Source organism: Doryrhamphus excisus, chromosome 3, assembly GCF_030265055.1.
Source record: "Doryrhamphus excisus isolate RoL2022-K1 chromosome 3, RoL_Dexc_1.0, whole genome shotgun sequence".
In the NCBI taxonomy this organism is placed as follows: Eukaryota; Metazoa; Chordata; class Actinopteri; order Syngnathiformes; family Syngnathidae; genus Doryrhamphus; species Doryrhamphus excisus.
Window position 1 is genome coordinate 18,872,365 of NC_080468.1, and position 24,080 is coordinate 18,896,444.

The window sequence follows — 24,080 nt, forward strand, 5'->3', positions numbered from 1 at the left end:
CGTGTGACAAAGCAACACTTTCAGGTTTGTGGATGCAAACATTTTGTTTGGTTTTGAACACAAGCAGTAAACACACTAATGGGACTTACTCATTTGCCGGGACTAATTTACAATCAGGAGGCTCAGCATGAGCTGCACGACGCATGTTTACTGCAAAAGAGCAATTATGTGTTTGAGGTAGAACTTCTCTCTCACACACACACACACACACACACACACACACACACACACACACACACACTGGTGCTCAAGTTTAATGAAGATCATGAATAGCTGGATGGTTTATGGAACACAGGAAGTGGCCATGTGTGTGTGTGTGAGACAGAGAGAGAGAGAGAGGGAGACATCCTTGAAATGACCTCATGCCAAGGTCAGTGGTGACTTTACACGGACTTCCTTTAAAAGTCCCTTCAGAGTAAGTCTGTCATGGATGCTCACACTCATTGCACTTTGAAAGCTTGCCAGGCGACGTCAACGGGGCAAAGGTCAAGACACGTGAGGCGCAGAGACGTATCGTGGGAAAATTCCACAAATTGTGTCATCTTTTTTTTTTTTTTTTTGCAAGATGCAGTATGATGATGATGATGATGACGATGATGGAGATGACACAGAGCAAGAGGCACGGCGGCCCGGTGTCTGACTTCACACCGCAACAATCCCATGATTAGCATCTTGTTAAATTATACAGCTTTTTCCACACAGCATTCCTGACTGCTAGTTAACGTGACGACTAATGAGAGGAGCATGGCGTGTAAAAAGCTTTTATTGTGGCGGTCTGGACAGCAAACAGCAAACAAATAACAGCGCACTCAAATGTCACATTTGAACATTCTGCAGTGAGGATACTACAGTGGAACGACATTGCAGCTCCGCCCACCAACAGCAGCAGCTGGGAATCAAGACTTTTGCTTGCATAAATGTGTTCCCGGTGCGGACGGAACCCGGATGTTGCACTCAAAATGATGAGTGCACAGTGTGGACAATGACCACCGCAGGAGAAGGAGAAGTAGGCGAAGGAAAAGGAGGAGAAGGATAATGAGCAGGTAAATATTGCCATGGTCATTTCTGGTAAGTGTGTAATGGCAGGAATGGATTTCCACTGTTAATACATACAGCCATGGATGACGAGTCCGACGTGACATAGTGGAAAAAACTTTGCCTCCCATTCCGTGTGGCAGTGGTACATTTTTGGCTTTCACTTTATCCTTCTTCCTTCTTTTAAACGTTGTCTTAAGTTTATAATAAATAAATTGGAGGCTCACTGGTTAGCTGGGTAGATTACTTCATCTGGGTAGATTACTTCATCTGGGTAGATTACTTCAAGATACATAATTGGTGAGCAATGTGGTGTAAACAAAGCTAACAGTACTGTCAGAGCGTATGTTTATACACGGTAGATTCATGTTAAACTGTCTTATTATGTCTTATCACGTCTGCTATATTGGTGTTATTGAATGTCTACAAGGCTCTCCCAATGTCAACAATAGTATTTAGAGGGTCATATAACAGGTTTTTCATGCTGTACAAAAATATTCTCTTTATTAATATTGAATCCTACGTTGTGGAAATTCACGTATCGCAGTCGGGGCTGGAACCAATTAACCGCAATAAACGGGAGACGACTGTATTGCATTTGAGGCACCGCCACAGTCTCGGGCGCGGCCGCAAACGTTTGATGTTGCCGGCCTCCTCGCTTGCTCGAGGCAAGAACGAAACCAAATGCCGTTTTCCATCACATTTGGTGAACTTTGACCCTTCCAGTATGCATGTATATGTGTGTGTACCAATGCAAGGACTGTGGGCGAGTCGAGCGGACGGGGACAAAGGATGAGAAGTTTCACCTTCGACTTTTCTAAAAAGGTGGACAGGAAGTGAAGAAAGGGCGCCATTTACAAGGAGTTACAAGGAGAAAGGACACAGGAGGAGGAGGAGGTGAAAGAAAATAGGAATGGGAGTGAAGACAGACCTCCACCACAGCCCACCCACACTGTGCAGTACACACACACACACACACACACACACACACACTGCGGTCAGCGGTTCACCTGCAGTTCACGATGACCATAACAACGCCCCAAGGAAGAGGAGACAAGGATGAGGAGAGCGGGAGAAGACGAGGCCGGATGCGGTAGCGGCAGGCATGAAGAAGAAACACGAGGCGGGAAGGCTCAGTCGGAGCGCTGGGACACACAAATCACGACAAGTTCACAAAAAGGTCAGGTTCCTCTTCAGACCTGGTCTAGCTTTATTCCTGCGTGTCGCCATGGAGACATTGAGATAAATGAAAGAGACAACAAGGAGACGCGCGAGGCCAGAACCGAGCGGCGGGTCAGACGCCTTGGTGAGACGTCGGTCTCCGCGGTTACAAACTGGTTGGACCTGGCAGGACGAGACGTTCGCTAAAATCTTTCCAGCGCTCAATGTGACTTTTGTTTACAAGCGCCGCCGGGACCACTACGTCAACTTTTCCACTCGGGTCCACTTTGGAGAGGCCGACGAAGAGAGTCAGACTTTTCCAGCGATGGACCTTTGTTGGTGACGAGGACGAGGAGGAGGATGGCAGGAGGACGAGGAAATGAGGCACATGACATTCAAGGAGAATTAGCAGGGATTTTTTTTTTTCAATGAAAGCTTCAACATGTTAAAGAGCAGTCAGCAGTTCCAAGTTGTCCCCCGTCCCACATGACGGGACCAAGACCAGAGATACGATACCATGAACCCCACCATGTTAGGGTAAGGAGGCTTGTGAGGAGTTAATTAGACGCAAAGGAGATGAATACACTCCCAGAAGAAGGTCACTCTGCGGCACGTGCTGGTCCAAATGGGCCCACCATCCTCATGGCAGCATAGTTCTGCAGAAGAAGACACTATTGAACTTCCTGCTCGAGCATCTTTAGCTGTAAAACACAAACACAAAAACTTGCCGGGAAAGCGTAGAGGAAGACGCCAAGGAAGAGAACGACGAGGAAGAGAACGATGAATAGAACAATGAAGCACTTGAAGCGTCTCCACAAGATGAACCTGAGCGTCTTGTAGGGGGACGAGAACCACAGGAAGGAGGTCTCTGGACGCCTGAGAGGACCTCTCATTAGCTAGCTGTGTGTGTGAGAGAGAGAAGGAGCGAGAGACTCACAGAGGTTCTTCTAGGTGTGGGTTCATGTTGGGCTCGTCTCGACCAAAACCGGCTGGTCTCTCCTCGTGTTCTTGGTCTGTCACAATTTCCAGAGACATCTCCACCTTGCCCTGCAGCGCCACCACATGTCAGGATGCACGGTTGCTTCTCACTAGCGTACGTCTTCTGATTGCGGACTCACAGCGAGTAGTTGGCCTCCGTCGTGTTCGCGTCGGCAGGGCCACCAGCCTTTGACGGTCTTCTGCTCAAACAGAGACACCAGCTGCCCGGCTGGCTGCTCCAGGAGACGCAGATCGCACTTCTCCGCCGACTTGGCCGGACGTAACATGTAGTTGAGGTCCATCACCAGGTGACCTGAGGGGACATCGGGACATTGTTGCCAACAGACAATTCCAAGATGGCAGCTGAGTGGAAATGTGTTTCAATGTGCAATTGGTGCGTTCGGGTGTGGTTGCAGTTCATCATTTTGGGATAGTACCACGCTGTTAAGAGTCACACACTCGGTGTACACAGTGTACTTCTTGAAGTGTACTTACTGTAGTGTTCCATTTATTTGAAACACAGCTTGTATAAAAAGGTCAAAAGTGTCCCTGCCGATGTTGTGGATTCTGAAGGTGAATGGATGGAAAAAGAAAAGTGCGTCAGCCTCTTTTTCCATCTTTACGGACCTTTGAGGGATCCCGTGGTGAACATTAGGACATTTTGATGGCAGCTGATGTTAAATATGGAGGAATTGCGGCGTGATGAACGACTGGAGAGAGACGACACGTCCACTGGAAGTGTTTTTCCAGGGTTCGCGAGCGCTCGGCAGTCGGAAAATATCTGACCCTCACACCGTGCATAAGGATGAAGAAAGGCAGTGGTCGCGCTGATGAGCTGAAGACAGGCGGGAATGGAAGAAATGCTTTGAGGTGGCCTCGCCGCCATAAAGCCTACGAGCAGAATAAACCTGAGCGACAGGACACGGTGACAGATCAGAGTCTGGATTCCTCATCTTCTTCTTCCTTGTGTCTCGCTCAAATAACGGACTTGGCGCAAAAAGAAAGGTTTAAGCGCAGTGGAAAAAACAAGAAGGTCCATTCAGCGAGAAGGTTATCACATGTCACTGCCAGCTACATTACTACCAAAAAATGAGCTAAAATCATCTAAATGTCACCCGACGTGATTTCAATGTTTTCTAAGGTGCCGTCTGGGAACACAGTTTCCTTTCCAGGAAGCATTTAGTGAGGCGCCAGCAGCTCGGCAAGGCAGCGGATCCACTCCAGAGCAGGTTGGAGGTTCAAGCTCCTGTTGTCTACTGGATTTGTGTCTCACAGAGACACGTGCACGCGCTCATAGTCTTACCAAGATAGTCGTCAAAGGAAAACTTGTCGTTGTCCCACACCTGGATGGTCAGTTTGGGGGCCAGTTTAGTTTCGGCTTTGTCCAAACTCCAGAAATGTTCCTGCACATGGAGACAAAGACATCACATGGCAACACGTCCCTCGCAAGGGACACGGTGTCCTCACCTTCCTGTCAACCACACACAACTGCTCTGCTGGTAGGTAGAGAAAAGGAAAGACGAATCTGTAGTTGAAGTTTGCTTCTCCGTCCAGCGAACGGTAGTGGACATCTGTCTTCTGCTTGTTGTGCTCGTGTCCGTCCAGCCACCTAATGAAACAGAAGAAGACACGGCGGTCAATGGAGCCCGGTGCGACCATGTCATTTTCTCCGCCCACCCTTTGACATAGATGTCGCTCATCTTCTCCCCGCTGATGCTGACATCGTCCAGGATGACATCGCTGGTGTTCCAAATGATGCAACGCAGCAAGAACCTGTCGGCATGGATTCATTAGGATTCATAACCAACCACAATTCATGTCTCATTTTGTGCTCGTACTTCTTGGCTTGGCGTGGCGTGATGTTGAAGGGGGGTCCGGGTGGTCCCAGAGACTTGGGGAAAAGGTCCACCCACATCATGAGACGTCCCTGAGAGGTGGTGGTCACCGAGAGCCAATCAGAAACTAGGAGGAAATGAACTCAGGAAGTACCTTACCTGCTCAATGTCGGGTTGCAGCGGGCTGTACAGCACTCGGGTCTCCACGTGTTCTGGGACCAGCGCCATGTCCCTCAGTATGTGGAGCGACAGACGCTCCTCGACTGGACCCAGGTGACGTTTGGACACGTATCTATCCTCTAAACACAATACACAAAATACTGTGATGAAAGCCTGATGGAGCAGTCGGTGTGTGCATGTGTGTGTGCATGTCCAGCGGCGCCAAGGACGCCCTGATCCGGCCATCAGCGCCAGCGCTCCGACCCCGCCTCACCAGCTTGTCTCTTCATGGCAGTGTTGGACACACAAAAGCACGCAGCAGCACGCAGTGTCTCACCGAGGTCGGCAACGCTGTACTGCACCCCTCTGAAGTGGACCACGTCTTTGCGGTACACGGGCTTGCGTAGGTTCCGTCGCTCGCACACTCTGGACAACAGCTGCTTGGGAGTGAGCTGGTCTCGCCACCGGTTGACCCCCGAGCTAAGAGGCCACACGTGGGAGTCAAAGTAAAGGGTGTCCCCAAATATGTTGCACATTAAAACTCACAGGCAGTAGGACATGGGCAGACCGCAGCCCGCTCCGTATTTGGACAGGAAGCGGTTCTCCAGGTCAATGACCGTCTCGCCAATCTTCTCGTCCTTGGTGAGCAAATCGTGATCGTAGAGCATCACCCGTAGGTCCTTGTCCTGGGGGAGGGAACAGCTCAGCTCGAACATCCTGCACAAGAAACAGTGGATGAAAACCTGATCTTTGGTGTCCTCGGGTGTCCTCTTGACATGCCCGCTTGAATACATGACATTTTTATAACCATAACAATTTTCCTATCATACTATCATCTTCATCGTTACTATTGCTACTGGTAAGTTGGACTGTTTCCTTCTTTCCCTTAGCCATCATTGACATTTAACTCTTCTGTTTGTCACTCTTGTTGTTTTGGGAATTCTTGTTGCTGCTGTTTTTGTCTCTCCCTCTACTGCCCCCCCCCCCCCCCCCACCTTTCTCTTCTCTCTTCTTCTTTTCTGTTCTTCTTCTTGCTCCGGTCCAGTCGCTCCAAATGGCATAACAAAAAACATCAAATAACGGCAAATAAAATGTCATGGTACAGGGAAGTTGTAGCCAACACCTTTCCTGACACAGAGCAAATCTGTCTAGCACAGGGGTCAGCAACCCGCGGCTCCAGAGCCGCATGTGGCTCTTCAGCCTCTTTGTTGTGGCTCCCTTTGCAATGCTTGAATATTTTTTAACACCACAGTGGGGAAAAAGCATGTCTTTGTAATGAGTTTAAAAAAATCCAACTTTGTGTGAGTCCATGAATGCATCCTGACTGAGTTCTGACTGGTGATTGGATGAGTACAAGGATGAGCAGACAGGATGCTATTCAGTTCTCTCTCACAGGTAAACATTAAGGAAAATACTTTATAAATACTTTTCATACTTTCCCAAAGCTATTTGACAATTCTAAAAAATAAATTAGAGATCATATAAAACAGCGACATTGGAACTTCAGGTATCAGGTAAGTTTACAGTAATTTACACATATATTTATGTAAGTTTATATTTAATATAATACTAGCAAGAGTACTCCAACTTGTTTTTTTTCTTATCTGAACTACTTTGATAGCCCCAAATTCCCTCCAATTTTGTTTTAAACATACTATGTTTTGCGGCTCCAGGCTATTTTTCTTTAGTGAGCAAGGGGGTGAAATGGCTCTTTTCATAATAAAGGTTGCCGACCCCTGGTCTAGCATGTAAGGGCATTTAGATCAACAATACTATCTGCCCCAATGGCTGGACGGGACAAAAAAAAAAAAAAAAAAAAAAAAAAACAATAACAAATTTCCTGAAGGCACATTTAGCTCAGAATCATTGCAAGGAGTATAAGCAGGATCCTCAGCAGCAGAATCTTACAGTTCCTGTTGAAGAGGACATTTCTGTCCCAGAGAGGAGCCACACACATCAACACGTGGAATCTGTGCTAGTCTAGCACCCCCTGCTGGTGTCTAATATCTTATCAGGATGCTCGTTATTCATTATGACTGCACCTACTTTCCAAAGACAGGCTCCAGCGTGCAGGGGAGATAGTTTTCATGGTCGTTGATGCTCTTCTTCCCCAGTGAAATCCTCACATAAGGGTCACACTAAAACACACACACACACACACAATGTGTCTGATGTCACATGTGTCTTTTTGACAATCGTCTCACTGAGCAGACCTTTCCATTGGCGTCTTTGGGCTGCAATCCTCGAGCCTGGACAATGTAGACGCGGACCAAACAGTCTTCCACAGAGTTAGGAGGAAGCTTCCTGAACTGTCTAGGGGGAGCAGGGGCCGAGGGGTCCTCCGGAAGGGCGTAGATTTTAAACATACCCTGCTCGGCAACAGCGACAAAGGTTTGCAAATTGTTGCGTTGTCGTCACAAGAGATGAAGACAAAAAAAAAAGTCACCTTAAACTCTCCCACCACTGACGGATCTTCTCCTTCCTCCAGCGTCCTTCCTCGTTGCAGCTTGAAGGTTTGACAGAAATCGGAAAGACCCTCAAAAGCCTCCACCTTCTCCAACTCCCTGTCGTACACCTGAGGACAACGCACAGCAGGTTGATGCGTGTTAGCATGCTAGCTGTAGCGGCTCGGTGGTGGAAGTTGAGGGAGGGTCAACTAGTGGAAAAAATTGGAAAATCTCATTTTCTCATCACATTCCACGCCGCGATGACCGAACCCTCCTACCAAAAATGTCAACTGTCAACAAACGAATGGAAGTTCACTTAGGAGAGCTCAGGGCAAAGGTCAGGCAGGCAGGTCCTGTGAAGCAGAACAAGGTCAGGTATGAGCTCCAAGGTCCTTCAAGGCCGCGTTTAGGAAGAACGATGAAAAGACCGATTCCAACATTCTCATCTCAGGTCTTCAGACAAGGAGACTGACGTATGTGTCGGGGACGAGACTGCAGAGTACTTCCAGATCGCTGGACGACTGGAAGGACAACCGGAGGAATGACTGAAGCGAGGACTGTAGGGATGGGGGGTGGTGGTGGTGGGGGGGTGAGCCCTTAACTTAAAAAGAATGAACCCAGATGATGACAAAGGCTGACAACCTCCGACTTTGGCGTTTGTCTGGCATTTGTCTCCCCACGATGAGACAATGGGAAGAGGGGTAAAGAGGACAGCTCCTGGCTTTCTTCTGAAATGTTCTTCCGGATTCTACACAAGAGCTGAGCTAGAAGAAACACAAAAAGCTAACCGCTAAATCACACATACACACACACTAGCTGACCTGCACAGTGTCCAAGCCTCGGTCCAGGTACGTCCCACACTTCCTTGTGTCTCCAGTGGACGCGTAGAACTTGCTCCACCAGTCCATGAAATCTTCTTCCTGCGGTGCACACAATCAGGGGTCATCATCCCGATCAATCAATCAACTAGCTAATCAATACAAGTGTGTCCCCTGAGACATCAGGGCAATCCAAAAGTGAAAGTCTGAACAGGTTTGAAGTCGCTTGTTAACACGTTTGTGAGACGTTCTCCTCAAACCACATAAAGACTTTTGCTCTTGGAGAAAACAAGAAGTGTCTTTGTTCTGGAATGTGTGTTGGCGTGAAAGTCAAGCTTGTAAAGTGCGAGCGCCGCTGCCATGAGTCATGTGAGGCCGCGCTCTCCGTCTTTTTCACAAACGTTGACTGACGGCTTTCTGTGGTTTGGACGTGAGCCGCCAGCTTTTTTTTTTTTTTTTTTTCCCAGTTCGAGTGTCGTCAAGTTGACAAAATGTCGATACACGTTGGTTTTGGATATTTTTCTCACAGTCAAACTGTGGACGCAGCAACTACAAACCCCAGACGGGAGTGATCAACGCCCTTGACCTCCTCTTGCTAATCACGTACTAATACACACGTTTGACCTTGACCCGATGCCACCCAGCAAACCCTCAGAGGAACACACAAGCCCAAAAACTACTTCTTGGTGTGGATGCTGGAAGTTGACCAGGAGTGCTCATCAGCCAGGATGCCCTCTCTACTGTTCCTCCACAAAAAAAGCACTGAAAATGGCAGCATGGTGTTCGCCTTTACTGGAGGCCGGGTCAGGGGCCTGCAATAATGCCACCGAGGACCAAAGAGCAGTACTAGAAGTTGGCAAATAACAGCATAGTATGACTGAGGCAGACACATGTGAAGATTCAGTAGAGACATTTGTGAGGCAAAGAGACAAGGAGCTGGTAATCATCACACGCCCATGAAGAAGCAGCGTTTGCTTTTTCTGCTGAGATACCGTATTAGCCTTCCTTTGAAACTTTGAGCTTCTGTGTCCCTCCTTAAGCCGCTCTTTACTAACCGTCTGCGGTCCAAAGGATTTCTAGCAGCTCTGTTGACTTTGGCTGCAGCCAGACCGAAAGCCAAGCCTTTCATTTGACTGGCCTCTATATCTGACCCTTAATAAAACAAATATCGTTGTTTACAGAGAAAGAAATCAGTCCCAATTACTGCTGCGACAGGCCAGGATGTGTGCTCGCACATGCATGTGTGTGGCGTGTGTGTCTGGTCCGGGTCATGCTAAGTCTTCTAATTGACCTGGCTTGGATAAATAACATGGAAGAATGTTACAAGGAGCACGGTCTCCTGCTCAAACGCTGGATCAGATTTCGCGCGTAACCACACTGCGCAGCGTGCGCCTCTCTGCGAAGGCCCCGTCTCTCCGCTAGGACTTCTTTTCCCGAGCCGCCACCGCAAGAGCACAATATAAGAAGTGTCGTGTTTCGTCTCTGGCCGGCGGCTCCTTCCATCCTCCATCCTCCTCTCAGCACAACCGCTGTGATCCATCAGTGTCGCACTTAAAATAAACGCCATCAATAAGAACTTTCCAGCTATGCGTGCTCTCGTTAGCTTTGTCATGAAATCCTGCCTCCTGGTGACAGCGTGACACGTCTTGTGTATGTGTTTGTTTGAATGTTTGTTACCCACGTGGAGGCTGCAGCTAGAGGCGGAGAGGTTAATGATAGCGGAAGTGGCTCCGTCTGCGAGCTACAAGTGCGCACACACACATAAACATAAACACACAGGTTAGTATTCATTTTTAGTAAGAAGAAAAGTTAGCGACCTAAATAAGACGCTACAAAGCATCAAGGAAGATCTCCGACTGATTTCCTACAACCTTGTCCATGGTGGCATTCCAATGACATCACCTGATGCGAGATTAGCGGCTCCTCGTCGTCCACGGCGATGAAGGCATCGCCACTGACCACACGGGGCATCTGACCTACAGGAAGCAGAGATATCCACATTGCTGTCTCGTTAAAGACTCCTCTGACTCGCTCGGGTCTCACCGTGACCTCCATCCGCCTCCTCCTGATCCTCGCCCTCATCCTGGGGGAAGCAACGGTACTCCTCCAGGGAGCGGATGGTGCACTGGCCCACCACGGGCTTCCTGCCAAACTGACGGTTGTCAATGATTTTGATGACGATGGGGGGCATGTAGAGCTCCATCAGGGGGAGTCTCTGCCACGAGGACGCAAAAGAAATGTAATTGGTTTACTTGAAACAGCTGGGAGTCACATACAGTATACTCTGGAATACATCCTTTTTTCATATTGTTGTCCACGCCACTAGTGTTCATCCATTAATTCCTCCATAAGATGGTCGCATTTTCTACTACTTTTGAATATGAAATACAGATTTATTGGTGTACCCCGTTCTCCGCGACTCTCGTAAGGATAAATGGTAGAAAATGAATGAATGACTGAATAAAACATTGATGAAAATTGTTATTATTCATTCATTTTCTACTTCTTATCCTCACAAGGGACGTGGGGGTGCTGGAGCCTATCCCAGCTGTCTTCGGGCCAGAGGCGGGGTCCACCCTGGACTGGTGGCCAGCCAATCACAGGGCACATATAGACAAACAACCATTCACACTCACATTCATACCTATGGACAATTTGGAGTGGCCAATTAACCTAGCATGTTTTTGGAATGTGGGAGGAAAGCGGAGTGTATGAATTCATTCATTTATGAATGTTCACGAATGATTGAGTATGATGAGCGGTGATCGCCTTCTGATATTTTCAACATTACAATCCGGCAGCTGCAGCTGGAAAAATGTGTGCAGTGTTTCCATATTTTGACTTTTCCTAAGGCACCATGCCACCAAGGAAAGGTCCGTCTTTCTTTTGGACGGAGAGTGAAGGTGTGACCACAAAGCATCGCGTTCGCAACATTTGCAGCTGAAAAATCAACGTTTCTTACCACGTCAAGGAAGAGCGTGTTGATGTCAAAGTTGGCCTTCTTCTTCACGCTGCGGATGACGCAGCTTTGGACCGTGGTGCCGCCGCACTCCACCTGCAGGCTGGGCGAAGTGACGCTGGCTAGCTGGAAGCTCTTCAGGTTGCGGACGCCCCACGCCAGCACCTACACACAACAACGCTGTTAGCGCGACAAGCATCTTCACCTACCACATGATGCTTAGTAAGACTTTAGAAGTGTGTCCATTGAAAAGTTACACATCAGGAATGTCCAAAGCTTTCAGGTTCTCTGAGGTAGGCTTCTTCAAAAGAAGAAAATAAACATGTTTTTTATGATGATGTTACCAGTGACATAGAAAATGCTTGCAATTCTTGCAGACATTTGATTCCAGGCAAATATTTATCAATTTTAGGAGTGTCCAAATCTGCCAGTTATGATCATACATAAGATTTGAAGGATGGAGGGGCCACTTTGAGACATTTGGTAGATTAAAAATGCTCAGATTAGTATAGCATGCTAAGCTATTGCAACAAAATAGAGTGCAAAAACATTATCAACCATTTTTGGCATTTTTGAATTTGTTTTTTGTGTGGTCCTAATTCTCCCCTCCCACTAGTACAGGCTGTGTTTAATTCCATTTGTATAATAAGGTGTGGGGCCACTAAAAAAAATGAGCTGCGGGCCAGGAATGGTCCCGGGCTGCACTTTGGACACCCCGATTGACACTGCTAACATTATTGCAATGTTGATGTGACATTGTGAGAAGAAGTCATCCTCATGTGTGCTATTAATAACAGGACACATGGACTTAGCCCAACCTCAATGGCGGTTCTCTGCAGGACAGGTTTGATCCCCTGAGGCACCATGAAGACGTTGGGCTCCCTCTGTGGCGGGGGGCACGGAAGATCTGACTCATCCGGCTGCCAAAAGGAACAATATTGTTTTGAACCTGTAATGTGATGAGTCATCACACAGAACTAGCGCTAGCTCTGCTCCTGATGTCCATGTGTTGCCCACCCATTGCTGAAGGTTCTCACTGAAAAATCCCGGGAACATCAACTGAAGGACACAAAGAGACAAGCATGTTACATAGTCCAAGTATGTCCCCTGCTTCAAACAGTGATGCTTTACCTCATCCAGAACATGGCTGGAAGTCACAATGTCAGCCTGAGTGGGAAACGGCCATAAAGAACATTTAAAAGTGTGAATGAAGAAAAAGCACACAAAGAGAAGAGGGGATGGAGATGAACTCACCTCCTGACCTGGAATATGGTGAACTACTGGCTGTCAATCAAGGAGGAGAACATTAAAGCATGTTCAAAGTGAGTAACACCACTACCGATCTCAACACCACCACTGACCTTCTCCCTATGTATGAGCTCAAACGCTGCCAACAGCTCGCCAGCGTCCTTGTCGCCGAGGCGGATGGGATACCAGGCCAGGCGAGGCGAGCGCGTCAGCGAGGGCGAGCACACGCAGCGACCCATGAACTCATCTGCCCCCTGGATGGGCGGACGTACCAAAGTCACATGGTCTTCATGTACTCAAGAAGACACATCACACAGCGTCCGACTCACATATGTGTCCTGGTCATAAAGTTCCACAACCACATGGGGGGGGCTGGCCATCGTGGCCTCGGGATCCCCGAAAATCTCCACCTCGTAGAAGATGAGTGTCTGGTCCCAGGTAGGGTTGAGGGTGTTACGCACCGTCACTGTCTTCTGGGACTGATGGAGGAAAGACACAATGGCGTAGGGGTCTGAAATCAGATGAACAAACATGGCTGAATGGAGTGTGACCCCCCACCACCCTCATCCAGACACACACACACACACACACACACACAAGTAGAGTCTCCAAGGAGTCATTAGCATTGCAATAAACAGAAGCCAGTTAGCATTTTCCCACCAGCCTTCAATTAACCTCAAAAGTGACCTTCCATCCTTGTGTCCGTCCTTGCTTTCCTTCTTTTCCTGTCTGTGCACACACACACGCACGCGCGCACACACACACACACACACACACGCACACACTGTACTAACAAATGCCTCACTCATGGTGAACATTAGCTCATATAAACAGCAATACAAACAGCCTGGAGGGGTTATGCAAGTGTGTGTGTGTTGCAGTAGTTGTTTAACATAAACAAACAGGGAAAAGAAAAGAAAAAGTAGTTACGGTAAGGAAAGAAGACAAGAAAGGAGAGTATTCAGAAGCAGTGTGTCAAACGGAATAGTTCTTTCAGTACACTTCAATAAGTACATTGTGTACACTGTGCACTTATAGGGCCCTATTCTCCCATGAGCTTAAGTGGGAAAAGGTGCAGGATTCTCCCCCTCCACTGCAAATAGGCACACTGGGTGGAGCAATTCTAAAATGTATACTTCCCCTGTCAAATCTGGCCTTGCCCATATTATCCCCTCCACTTAAGCACTTTTCTCCCTGTGCGCTACTGAGGCTAGAATAAGTCCAGCGCCCCGGGAAGGTGAAACAGTATATTGCACTATTGCTGAGGATGCCTGCCTGCCTCATGCCCAAAAGGACGAGGACAATTTGTATACTGTATGTGTGTGTCTGCTTTACCCACGGTGGGTATACAAATAACCTTGTAAAAAAACATTTAAGTGCAAATGAGAGAATAGGCCAGTGTAGTGCTGTTCCACATCCATCACATCGTCGTTGAGCTACATAACCCGCTTTTTTTTCTGTTTACTACGTCACCATCCCGACAGGTTTCTCCTCAATCGTCAATATTTCAACTTATTCCCTTTCCTTCTCCTACAAATACTGCATACCCGCCATTTTGACTGTAAAATCCAGGTACTGAAAGTCCACTGCATGTTGCCATATTTGTCAGTGTGAAAAACTAAGTGTAAGTACACAACACTCAAAAAATAAATGTTTAGCCTCAACAAAAAAAATCAACGCAACAATTTCCATTAGTCTTTCTTAGTTATGACAACTTAATTTGAAATTGCTTTGAACCAACAAACAATATTGCATTGCACAAATTAGCTTTTCCTCTTCACTCAAAGGTCATTTTAAGTAATGCTTACTGAATAATTGTTGTCATAGGGACGAGTTTTTAAGTTCGTAACTCAAAAAAATATGTTACGTCAACTGACTTAATCATTTTATTCAAAGTAGTTTATTTGTAGTCTACTTAATTATAATAACAATGTACATAGCTTTTTAAGTAGCAGTAACTTAATATATATATATATATGTGCATGTGTGTGTGCATATATTATTTTACCAAGCTAATTTTATTAAGTCATGGCAACTTGAATTTTGTTTTAAGCTTACCAACAATAAAATTTGAGTGTATATGACATGCTAAATTAAGTTCATGTAATAGCCAACATTATTATTTGAACATAACTTAAAAAATAAAGTTAGTAACTTAGAAAGTTCATCTAAATCAATTAATTATATTTTTTACATTGCATTTATGTATTAAATCAAGTGGTGTCAACAGATACTCTGAAATACTTTTTAGAGTGAAGTGCACTAACTGAAACGTCAATCAAGTGTGTTATTGACATCTCTCTTTGTCTTGGTACTTCATGTCCTTCATTTGTAGGCGTTCCCGAGGTGAAAGGTCAAAAATAACCTACCAGAGAAGCTGTCCTTGTCCATGGCCAGCAGGTCTCTAGCTTGATACAGGTAGCAGCGCAGGTGGTAGCGGGTTCCACCTACAAGCAAACGAGGACCTGAGCGGAGCGATGAAGAGGAGAACGTACCAAAGAAGAGAAGCGACTCACGCTCAAAGAAACAGGAAATGGTGGGTCTGTTGACTCCAAAGGTGGTGGTGACAGACTTGTCATCATGTTTGTCTTCTATGCTGCTCTGTGAGAGGAAGACCGAGGACGGAGTGAAGGGCGGATTCACGGTCCAGTCACTTTGAAGGGGTCTCTCACCAGGGAGCACTCCAGAGCAAAGATGGCTGCCGGTCCCGTCTTCTCCAGGGGCTCCATGCGACACCTCCACCTGCGCCGCCGGAAGCTGTCCGTCTTCCTTGGCTTCAGGTGGAACCTCCAGCCAAACAGCGAGGTGTACTCCCAGCCCTCCCGCTCCGCCTCGTCTGGATGCTGCTCAAGGGTGCAAAAGTACAGTAAGTGCAATCACAAAAAATGATCTTTTTTTTTCATTTACCTTTCTGAGAGCTTCCATCTTCTTTTGGTCTCGCCTTCTCAAGCGTATCCATCGCCTCCGACGGTTGGTGTGGTACATCTTCTCAGCAGGGACCCACGACTTGGGACGGCGATCCGGTGGTATGGTGATGCCGTACTCCCAGCCTGCACACATATATAAAACCATGCAAACATTTTTTGGAGCGTTTGACGGCTCTACGACTCACCTTGATCATCTACGCCCCTGTTAAGATCTTCACTCCACTCAGGCTCCTCCCACACCCAGCCCGGAGGACACTCCACCTCGTCTTTTGGTAACGCCTTCTCGCCATTCTGTCACAAAACACAAAACACTTTTAGACCCGGGGTCGCCACATCGCAATTAGGTCTGCCCTCAGACTGTCAATATATGAATGTAACCTTGTGATATTATTACCCAATTGCCAGGCATTGATTACTAGATTTGATTCATAACAAGAAATGCTGGGATTGGACCTGAACGTGAACAACACTCACCACATCAGTGTATCCCTCAGGCATGCCAATCCACTGGCCACCAGGTAACCTCATCTGGTTTTCAAAGACTTCCTCTGTGAAGGTCATGTGACCGGCGTCCACGTCAAACAGCAGTCTGTCATGAAGGGAAGTGGTTTACATCAGGGGTCCCCGATGGCTTCTATTTGGAGTATGATGACTTACGTCCTCTCAGGGCTGATGTACCAGTCTCCGGCCCAAGTCCAGCCGGGTGAGGGTTTGAAACTCTCCTTGGGCAGTTTCACCCTTCCCGTCACATCGCTGAACTTAGGACAGGTGAGACCTGTAGTGCCCCAGTTGCCCACTAGGGCGAGTCGGGTCTGGTTTTCATACTGTAGAGAAAGAGAGAGAAATGTTTTCAAAGAAGAAGAAGACTCTAACGTGATGAGTTCAGGATCGTACCGTTTCTGCGAATACGGACAATTTTCCTTCAGCACACTGGTTGAAGTGTTTGTCATCTGCAGCCAGTCCGAACCACACTTTGACCCTGAGCTGACCGGGAAGCTTAGGCTCCCTGCTGCCCCCCTGTGGATGCTACCCTCAACAACAGACACCAAGCATCGGAAAAACGTTACTTTTGGAGAAGAGGTGGTGGAAGTTTTTTTAGAGGGTGTGGTCCCACTTTGAGGAAGATGGTCTGCAACTGTCCACAGTGTTTGCCACAGTGTTGCTCAGAGAAGAGGACGCTATGGGCCGGAATGCGATGGTATGCCACCCTTCGCTCGCCCTGCAGCATCCATATGACGATGTCAGGGAGACTGTTCTGAGGCTGGACGACATGCACAGACATGACTTTACAAAGGATTCTGCTTTGAAGACAAATGTTCTTCTTTTACAACTTTTCTGAAGCACCTCCTCAGCCAAACTCCTCAGCCGGCTGGCCCAGTCCTCCGCCTGCTCCATGACGGATGAAAGCTCCGTGGCCGGCCCGTGTTTGAGGGCCAGGGCTGCCGTTACGATCTGCTGCAGGTGCAGAGTGCGAATGTGTTTCAATGAGCGGTCCAGCGGGGTCGCACACGGCCATCGTTGAAGAGACGGCAGCTCCTGACTGGAGAGACACAACAAAGTAAAAACTGTTTAAAATGTTTTTTAACTTCTTATTAAAGGGAGAGGATGTGTACTGACTGACAAACAAATTGATGATTTTTTCAAACTTCTTTAGACCATTCATTTATTTTCTACCGCTTATGTCGCTGGGGTGCTGGAGCCTATCCCAGCTGTCTTCGGGCAAGAGGCGGGGTACACCCATAGACAATAGACTAATATAGACAAACAACCATTCACACTCACATTCATACCTATGGACAATTTGGAGTGGCCAATTAACCTAGCATGTTTTTGGAATGTGGGAGGAAGAAAACCCGGAGAAAACCCATGCATGCACGGGGAGAACATGCAAACACCCAGGGTAGAATCGAACTCCGGTCTCTTAGCTGCATGGCCTGCACGCAAACCACTCGTCCGCCATGCAGCCCCTTCTTAAGACCATAATGAATACAATTCAAGACCCATTTTTATCATCATATATTATCACTTTGAGGCAGTAGTGGCTGTTTTATGTGTTCTATGAATGAAAGTTGACCTTAAATTAAAATGATTGGATGCTAGACTTTTAAGACCCCACAAAAACCCGGGACTGAGCTCCCAGAGGTTTAGGCTACTCTGGAGATTTCCTGTCCATAAGTCCTGTTGTCTGGCATGTAGTAGGGATTTGTTCCTTATTTATATTTTATATTATGTTTGTCTTTATTCGTTGCGTCCGACCTCGTCGCAGCTTACCTGCAGTCTGTGATCACCTGATCCAACATCTCCATCACGCGCAGCTCCAGCTCATCCATGTCGCTCCCTGACTTCACTTCCAGCTGCACCCGCTGCAGGTTGGCCTCCTGGACACCCCCCCCCACAGATAAGTGTCAAACACATGATGCCACGTGATAAAGCCTCACCAGTCTGTCGAGGACGGCCAGCAGCATGTTGAGAGCCTCCATCCTCGGAGCAATATCTTCCCACGCCGAGGACAGGACCACCACTGGCTTCACATTTCCCCAGGGGAGGTAGTAGTAATGGCAACCTGAAGGACAACAAGGATGACGCGGCAGCTTCAAGGACACAAAAGTCCACCTAGAAGGTAACCCACCATCAAACACAGCCCTGCTGAACTGCGTCGTGGAGGCCAGAGGGAGGCAGCTGTAGTCAAACTTGTTGCCGTAGTTGCCGATGCTGACCTCAAACTGGACGGCGTCGTCAACGTCCTGGAGGAGCGTCGCCGAATAGAACGCCACAAAGAGAGAGAACTTCCTCTTCCTGAGGAACTTCTGTTAGGTGAAGAGAGGGGAACCTTCAACAAGGTCTTGGAAGTGTGAATCTTCTCCTCCCTCACCTCAGCCACCAGCAGATCATCCGACGGGATGTCTTCCGTTTTTGGCTCCGGCTTGTCCACCAGCTTCGTGGTCAGTTCCAGTAAAAGCCGACCTCGGTAAGCCACGCCCTCCCCCTGTGAGTCGGAAGGAAGCGGTGTCAGAAGATTCGGGTCTGTTATTCCATTTCAACATGATGACTGTCGCCATGCTATGCTATGTTTACTTTTCCCAGGTTCAAGGCTTCGTAAGGGTCGTTGAAGGTGCTGAACTCTCGGGGACTGCCGTACAAGTTGACAAAACACGGACCAAACGTGGGCAGGAAGCCAAGCGTATCGTCCACTGTGGGCAGACAGATGACAGCGTGAGACGGCGACTTAGATCAATATAAATATGTGAGTGGCGTATTGCTGATGAAGAAAAAGACGAGTAAAAGGACAGAGGACGTACTGCCAGAGGGGACGTTGCGTGGAGTCAAGTCATCTGAATGCATAGACAGGAAACGAGATACAGTAAAGGTAAGACAGAAATAAAGCAGATGTACCGCAACTCGGAAGGTCATGCGTTAGAGCAGTGGGCGGAGCCAGGGAAGAGTGTGGAAAGGAGCTTCCTGCTCGCCGTTAGAAAGAATGCAGTTTTACGTCAGGATGTGTCTTTCGTATCCACACTCACCCTCCAACTCTCCTCCCGGGGCTGAGATCTTGGACATACGAAGGTGGGCGGTGCCAATGACATCGTTGTGACTGGCTCGGTCCCTGTCAGGAGAACATGAGAAAAGTCCGTGTTTGATATCATTTTTATTTGGAGAAAGAAAGACAAATAAAGTGTCAACCAGTCAAGAATTCTGATCCTCATCTTCTCACACATGGAAGGAAACTGGAAGGAAGAGAAGAGCAATCATTAAGAACCAATACTGGTAGTAATACAATAACACTTGTAGCAGTAGTAGCTACAATCATAACACAAAGTAATAATAACAATAACATAGAAGTGAGTCTCACCCTGATTGGCATTGTGAGACTCTGGTGCCACTGTGGATTGGCATTCTTCTCCAGAACCTTGGTGCAGACCTAAATGAAGACCGACAGATGAGGATTAAGATGACGTGAAGAACAACAACATTCCACTGGTTGAACACACGTACTGTTTTGCCAGCAAAGTGGATCTCCACAAGGGGGTCCACCAGGTTCTTCCTATTGCTGTCGAAGCCAAAAATCTGCCTCATGCCGTCCATGAAGGCATCGTCCACTACACACAGAGCATAAAGTCAAGTGGGCGTCAGTGGAGCTGCTGAAAGTACACAGACTCACTCTGGGGAAGGTCCTCAGCTCTGAAGACCCTCAAGGTGAAGGATGCTCCTCTGAGGGACAGACCAGCTGGTCGCAGTAGGTTCCCTTCGATGTCCTCCTTGTCCTCCAAACAGTCACGCTTGTCCGCCTGGAAAGCCACTACATCATCATCAACATGGTGGACATCTATCATCGCAGTCACTTTCTGTTTTTGATTATCTCAAGGATGTTCTTCAGCAGGTCCATTTGAGACAAGAACAGGAACTTTGGATTTGGATTTGAACAGGACAAGCCGTCTCTCACCGGCGGCTCATCTCCAGCAGCCAGCACCCAGAGGCTGACCTTCAGGTAACCTCTCACCCCAGCAGACAGGTCATCAGGGTCACAGAGGAGCAGCCATTTCCTCAAGTAGCAGTGTCCTAGCAAGGACACAGGACGCGTCACTCTCGTGGACGGGTGTGGACGAGGTTGCGGCGTCCTCGTGGTAACTCACGGTGCTCGTTGTAGACGGCGCCCACGTCAAGCTGCCAACACAACAACGCTCACGGTTTAATCTTTGAAAGGATGTGACGTCACTCTAAACGCTCACCTTGAACTGTCCAATCATGGCGTCCGTCCTGAGGGAGCGCGAGTCGCACACCTGACAGGCCACACGAGGGAGTCAAGGAGGAGACGCGGTGAAGAAAAGACAACGAGCGCTACGGCTCACCGTGATGAAGATGGCGTCGTCAAACAAGTCAGATGGCGTCTCAAAGAAGTTCAGGAAGAAAGTCTGCAGACAGGAAGTTGAAAAGCGTTACAGCGCAGAAGAAGAAGATGAAGTACGTACATCATGTCCTCACTGACCTCATCAAAGGTCGGGTTGTTGCCTTTACGGATGCGTGTCCTCCTGCTCTGTCCAGCCACCGTCACCTTGACGACGGGGTTGACGTTGACGCCAGGCAGCTGTCGAGCTGCGATGACCCGCACGCGGACCTGTGACACAAGAACCGCATGAAAACGAGCCGGCGAAGAGAACCCCAAAACTTAGTCCACCTGAATGTCCTGAGGCTTGTTGGAGAGAGGTTTGGCCTGACCGCTGGTGCCCCTCCTCCTCTTCTTCAGCCCCCCGTGGGTGTTGTAAGAAGGCGGCGAGCGTTTGGGGGTCTGGGCGGCGGGTGACTCCTTCCCCTGAGGCCCCTGGGGGCCAACCACCACCATGGATCGTCCGTCATCCGCGACCTGGTCCTCAGGGACCTCCAACATGATCATGCTCTCCGTGTCCTCCTCACCCAGAGTGTCCAGGGAGATCACTACATGGACGCAAGTGATGTGGACATTCTCATAGCTGGCACCAAGCCCCCACGGTGGGTGGCAGTGGGAGGCACTTTACTTGTGACCGTGTCCAGCTCCACGTTGGGGTTGCTGTGCGGGGGGACCTCAGGCAGGGACACAGATTGGAAGAAAGGAGCCGACCCCGGAGGAGGGGTGTAGGACACCTGCAAGGTGAGTGTGGCCTGATGCACAAAAAACAAATTAAACAATCAAAATCCACGTAGGAGAAGACAATTAAAGCATATAATGGAAGGTTCTCACCCCCGTATTGTTCCTCTTGGTGTCCAGTAGAGAGATGGTGAAGGAGGCGGCCATGTTGGGAGAGCTCAGCACATCTCTGACAGAGAGTCGACATTCCCCAAGGAACCTACACAAGAAGAACTTGAGGAAACATCTGAAAAACATCTCAAATTTAACTGTAGCTCATATTACCTGTTCCTCCCCATCTTCTCATGGTCCTTGACCACACAGTGCAGCTCGGCCCCTGAGTCCAAAGGGACCCCCTTCAGGTCCCATTCGAACCCCTGGAGGTGAAAGTTGACATTTAAGTTAAGATGGTGACTATTATTGTGGAATGGTGGTGAGCTCACCTCGTTCCAAACAGGATTGGGGTTGTTCTTGATGACCTTGGTCTTCTTCTTTGAGCCTGGAAGCCATGAAATAGTAGAGGTACCTAATGAAATGAACATCCCTGGACTTGTGGAATGGATGCGTGTGTGTGTATGTGTGTAAGTCAGCACACACACACACACACACACACACACACACACAGAATAAGACAAATCATTTCTGGAACTGGCGTGCTTTCCTGTTTTGGACGTGAGAAGACACAAATAGCGACATGAGTGCACCTCCGCTCTTTCACCACATATCTTCAAAAAACACCTCCACCCTTCCTGGGGGGGTCAAAAGGGTGCATGAAGCCAGCTTGAACCCTCCATCTCCTGAGAGCCGACGTCTCTCAGACAGGAAGTGGCTGTTTCGGTTGGCACAGGTTGGCGGGCCAGGAATAGACCAGCGGGGGGCGCTAAGTTTAGAAACAAACTGAGAACAGTGATGGAGGGGAGGGTGGGGGCCGGCAGGGGGGCAGCGCTCTGGCAGGTGGGGCTTAATATTTAGTGGCTCCTTTTTTGTCTGTGACAACTTTCCAAAAAGACTTTTCCAGAAGATTCAGCATCATGTCCATCTGGTTTGGAGTACGAGCTTGTGTGTGAGGGAGACGGCATCAGGAAGTGTCGCTCACACAAAGGCAGGAAGTTAAGAGAAGTCAACTTTAGGGACATGGCGAATGGAGAACATTTGACCGCATGCCATGACTCAGCATATTATGTAGAAGAGAAAAAGGCAAAGTAAAGAGGAGACATTGATGGTTAGTGTCCATGTGAAAGGGTGCATATCTTCCCTACTGGGTAAAAGTAAACAAAGCTGCTTGTTCACAGAGTTTTAGTGCAACCTCAGGCCCCCCCCCAAAAAATAAAAGACCTCTACCAAGCGGCAATTTGCTCTTCTTACCTCTAAAGTTGACGCTGGCCAAGGGGTCAGAGTGCCGCAAGTTGTTGGCCCGCTGGACAACACAACGCAACATGCCGTAAGAGCCTCAAGCGAGGCCTAACCAGTGGGGAACGCTGAATACGGTCCAAGTTTTCCGAGTGACAATTATCACATCACCGGCCGGGATTGGGGAGCATCAACGACTAAAGATTGGCAAAAAAAAAAAAAAGTCAGGAAATCTTGGAGGTGTACCTCAGAAAAGGAAGTGGAAAAAGAGGTTTTGAAGAGAGGAGATGTTTGCTCGCTGAGCTTCGGCAGCTTCTGTGCAGGAGTTGATCCCACACAGAGGAAAAACACCTCACATCCAGAGGAAATCCCAACATTTCCTGTTCCCTCTTCCTCACTCGTGTCCTACTCGTTGCTACCATGTTTGCAAGTGCAAAGATCCCACCTTTATACGACACCAACAACAACATTATCCGAAGTGAGATGGAAACTTGGACATCATGAAGGGAAGAACGCAAACAGTCAATGGGCAGTGCGCCCTGCCCCCCTCCCTCAGGGAGACACTGACAGAGCTTTCCAATAATAACCTCTCAGCTGTTTGGGAGGAGGGGGAGCAGGACGGGTGTATAATAATAATAATGATAAAGCAATAAATATAATAAGAACCTTTAACTCATATACTAGTATATCAACTTAACGCTTCCATCCTAGCTTCAGCCCCGCCCTTACCTTCATGGGTGACAGTGCAGTAGGCGTCGCTGACGTCGTCGTCTGGTGTTTGCAGACGTTCTGCACACAGAATGAACACACGCAGCATGACACACACACGCGCACACACACACACACACACACAATCAGAGATGGGTAGATATCCAAATGTTGTTCTTAAAAAGAAAGCTCCATCACAGAGAGTCCATGAGGACGAGAGACACTCATATAGAATGACCACAGAGAGAGCGAGAGAGAGAGACGATCAAATTAAAGCTGCTGCTCTCAGCTGTCCCACCCGGCTAACCCCCCCGTGCCACTATCTCACACATGCCTACACACACACACACACACACACACATCGAGAACAGCCTTCATTATTAAAGTTGTTTCAACGTGTATATGTATAAAAGCACATAAAAGAAACAGATTAGAGGTCAAAGTTCAATTCAATGGCATACGGTGACAAAATACGGTTTATGATTCAGCACACTGCATTATTTACTCATATTTATGTAGCGTTTTTCACCATTTTAATTGTCCTATCAAGAATGTGTATATTTAAAAGGAGCTAGTTAGCGGCTATGCTAGCTCCAGTAGCACCTTTAGTGTCATAAACTTACTTTCTGAGGACATAAACTTACTTTTCTTCTTCTTTCTGTCTCCCCCCCACCTTCAAAAGTTGGAGATTCTTCAGTTTGTTCAGTTTTATACGACATAAACGTTAACAAAATGGAATTGTACTTCACCACAGTTAGGAACACACTTCCTGACTAATTACTATCACACACTTGGGGCCTAATGTAAATTCATTACCAAGTGTCCATGAAAAACGTCTGACGCAGATACAAACACA

At 48.0% G+C, this 24,080-nt stretch overlaps 1 protein-coding gene across 9 annotated transcripts; it reads right to left on the minus strand.

Moving 5' to 3' along the window:
• Window positions 1-761: 761 nt before the first annotated feature.
• dysf (dysferlin, limb girdle muscular dystrophy 2B (autosomal recessive)) lies at window positions 762-23,892 on the minus strand. 9 transcript variants are annotated; one of them, XM_058067221.1, is made up of 57 exons: window positions 23,869-23,892; window positions 23,246-23,305; window positions 21,610-21,665; window positions 21,452-21,543; window positions 21,281-21,386; window positions 21,078-21,201; window positions 20,741-20,997; window positions 20,552-20,680; window positions 20,415-20,477; window positions 20,295-20,345; window positions 20,199-20,229; window positions 20,009-20,124; window positions 19,727-19,853; window positions 19,561-19,664; window positions 19,418-19,486; window positions 19,249-19,292; window positions 19,089-19,171; window positions 18,867-18,899; window positions 18,643-18,758; window positions 18,440-18,553; window positions 18,197-18,374; window positions 18,006-18,130; window positions 17,839-17,945; window positions 16,912-17,107; window positions 16,682-16,828; window positions 16,462-16,593; window positions 16,225-16,391; window positions 16,042-16,156; window positions 15,753-15,858; window positions 15,548-15,690; window positions 15,313-15,483; window positions 15,157-15,241; window positions 15,010-15,087; window positions 12,970-13,151; window positions 12,754-12,894; window positions 12,647-12,676; window positions 12,410-12,559; window positions 12,211-12,312; window positions 11,396-11,557; window positions 10,477-10,648; window positions 10,336-10,409; window positions 10,115-10,174; window positions 8,437-8,535; window positions 7,615-7,743; window positions 7,382-7,537; window positions 7,215-7,306; window positions 5,715-5,885; window positions 5,506-5,648; window positions 5,169-5,308; window positions 5,013-5,101; window positions 4,852-4,947; window positions 4,642-4,783; window positions 4,478-4,577; window positions 3,315-3,487; window positions 3,134-3,243; window positions 2,925-3,072; window positions 762-2,852 (listed from the first exon to the last, which is right to left on the minus strand). In XM_058067221.1, the coding sequence occupies exons 4-57, from the start codon at window positions 21,463-21,465 to the stop codon at window positions 2,796-2,798; spliced, it is 6,249 nt and encodes a 2,082-aa protein (XP_057923204.1). In that variant the 5' UTR covers window positions 21,466-21,543; window positions 21,610-21,665; window positions 23,246-23,305; window positions 23,869-23,892; the 3' UTR covers window positions 762-2,795. The 9 variants fall into 9 exon arrangements, with proteins under 9 accessions (XP_057923204.1, XP_057923200.1, XP_057923198.1 ...); XM_058067217.1 differs by lacking the exon at window positions 23,869-23,892 and adding an exon at window positions 22,532-22,713 and having other exon boundaries at window positions 23,246-23,366; XM_058067220.1 differs by lacking the exon at window positions 23,869-23,892 and having other exon boundaries at window positions 763-2,852; window positions 12,410-12,451; window positions 12,524-12,559; window positions 23,246-23,436.
• Window positions 23,893-24,080: the final 188 nt, after the last annotated feature.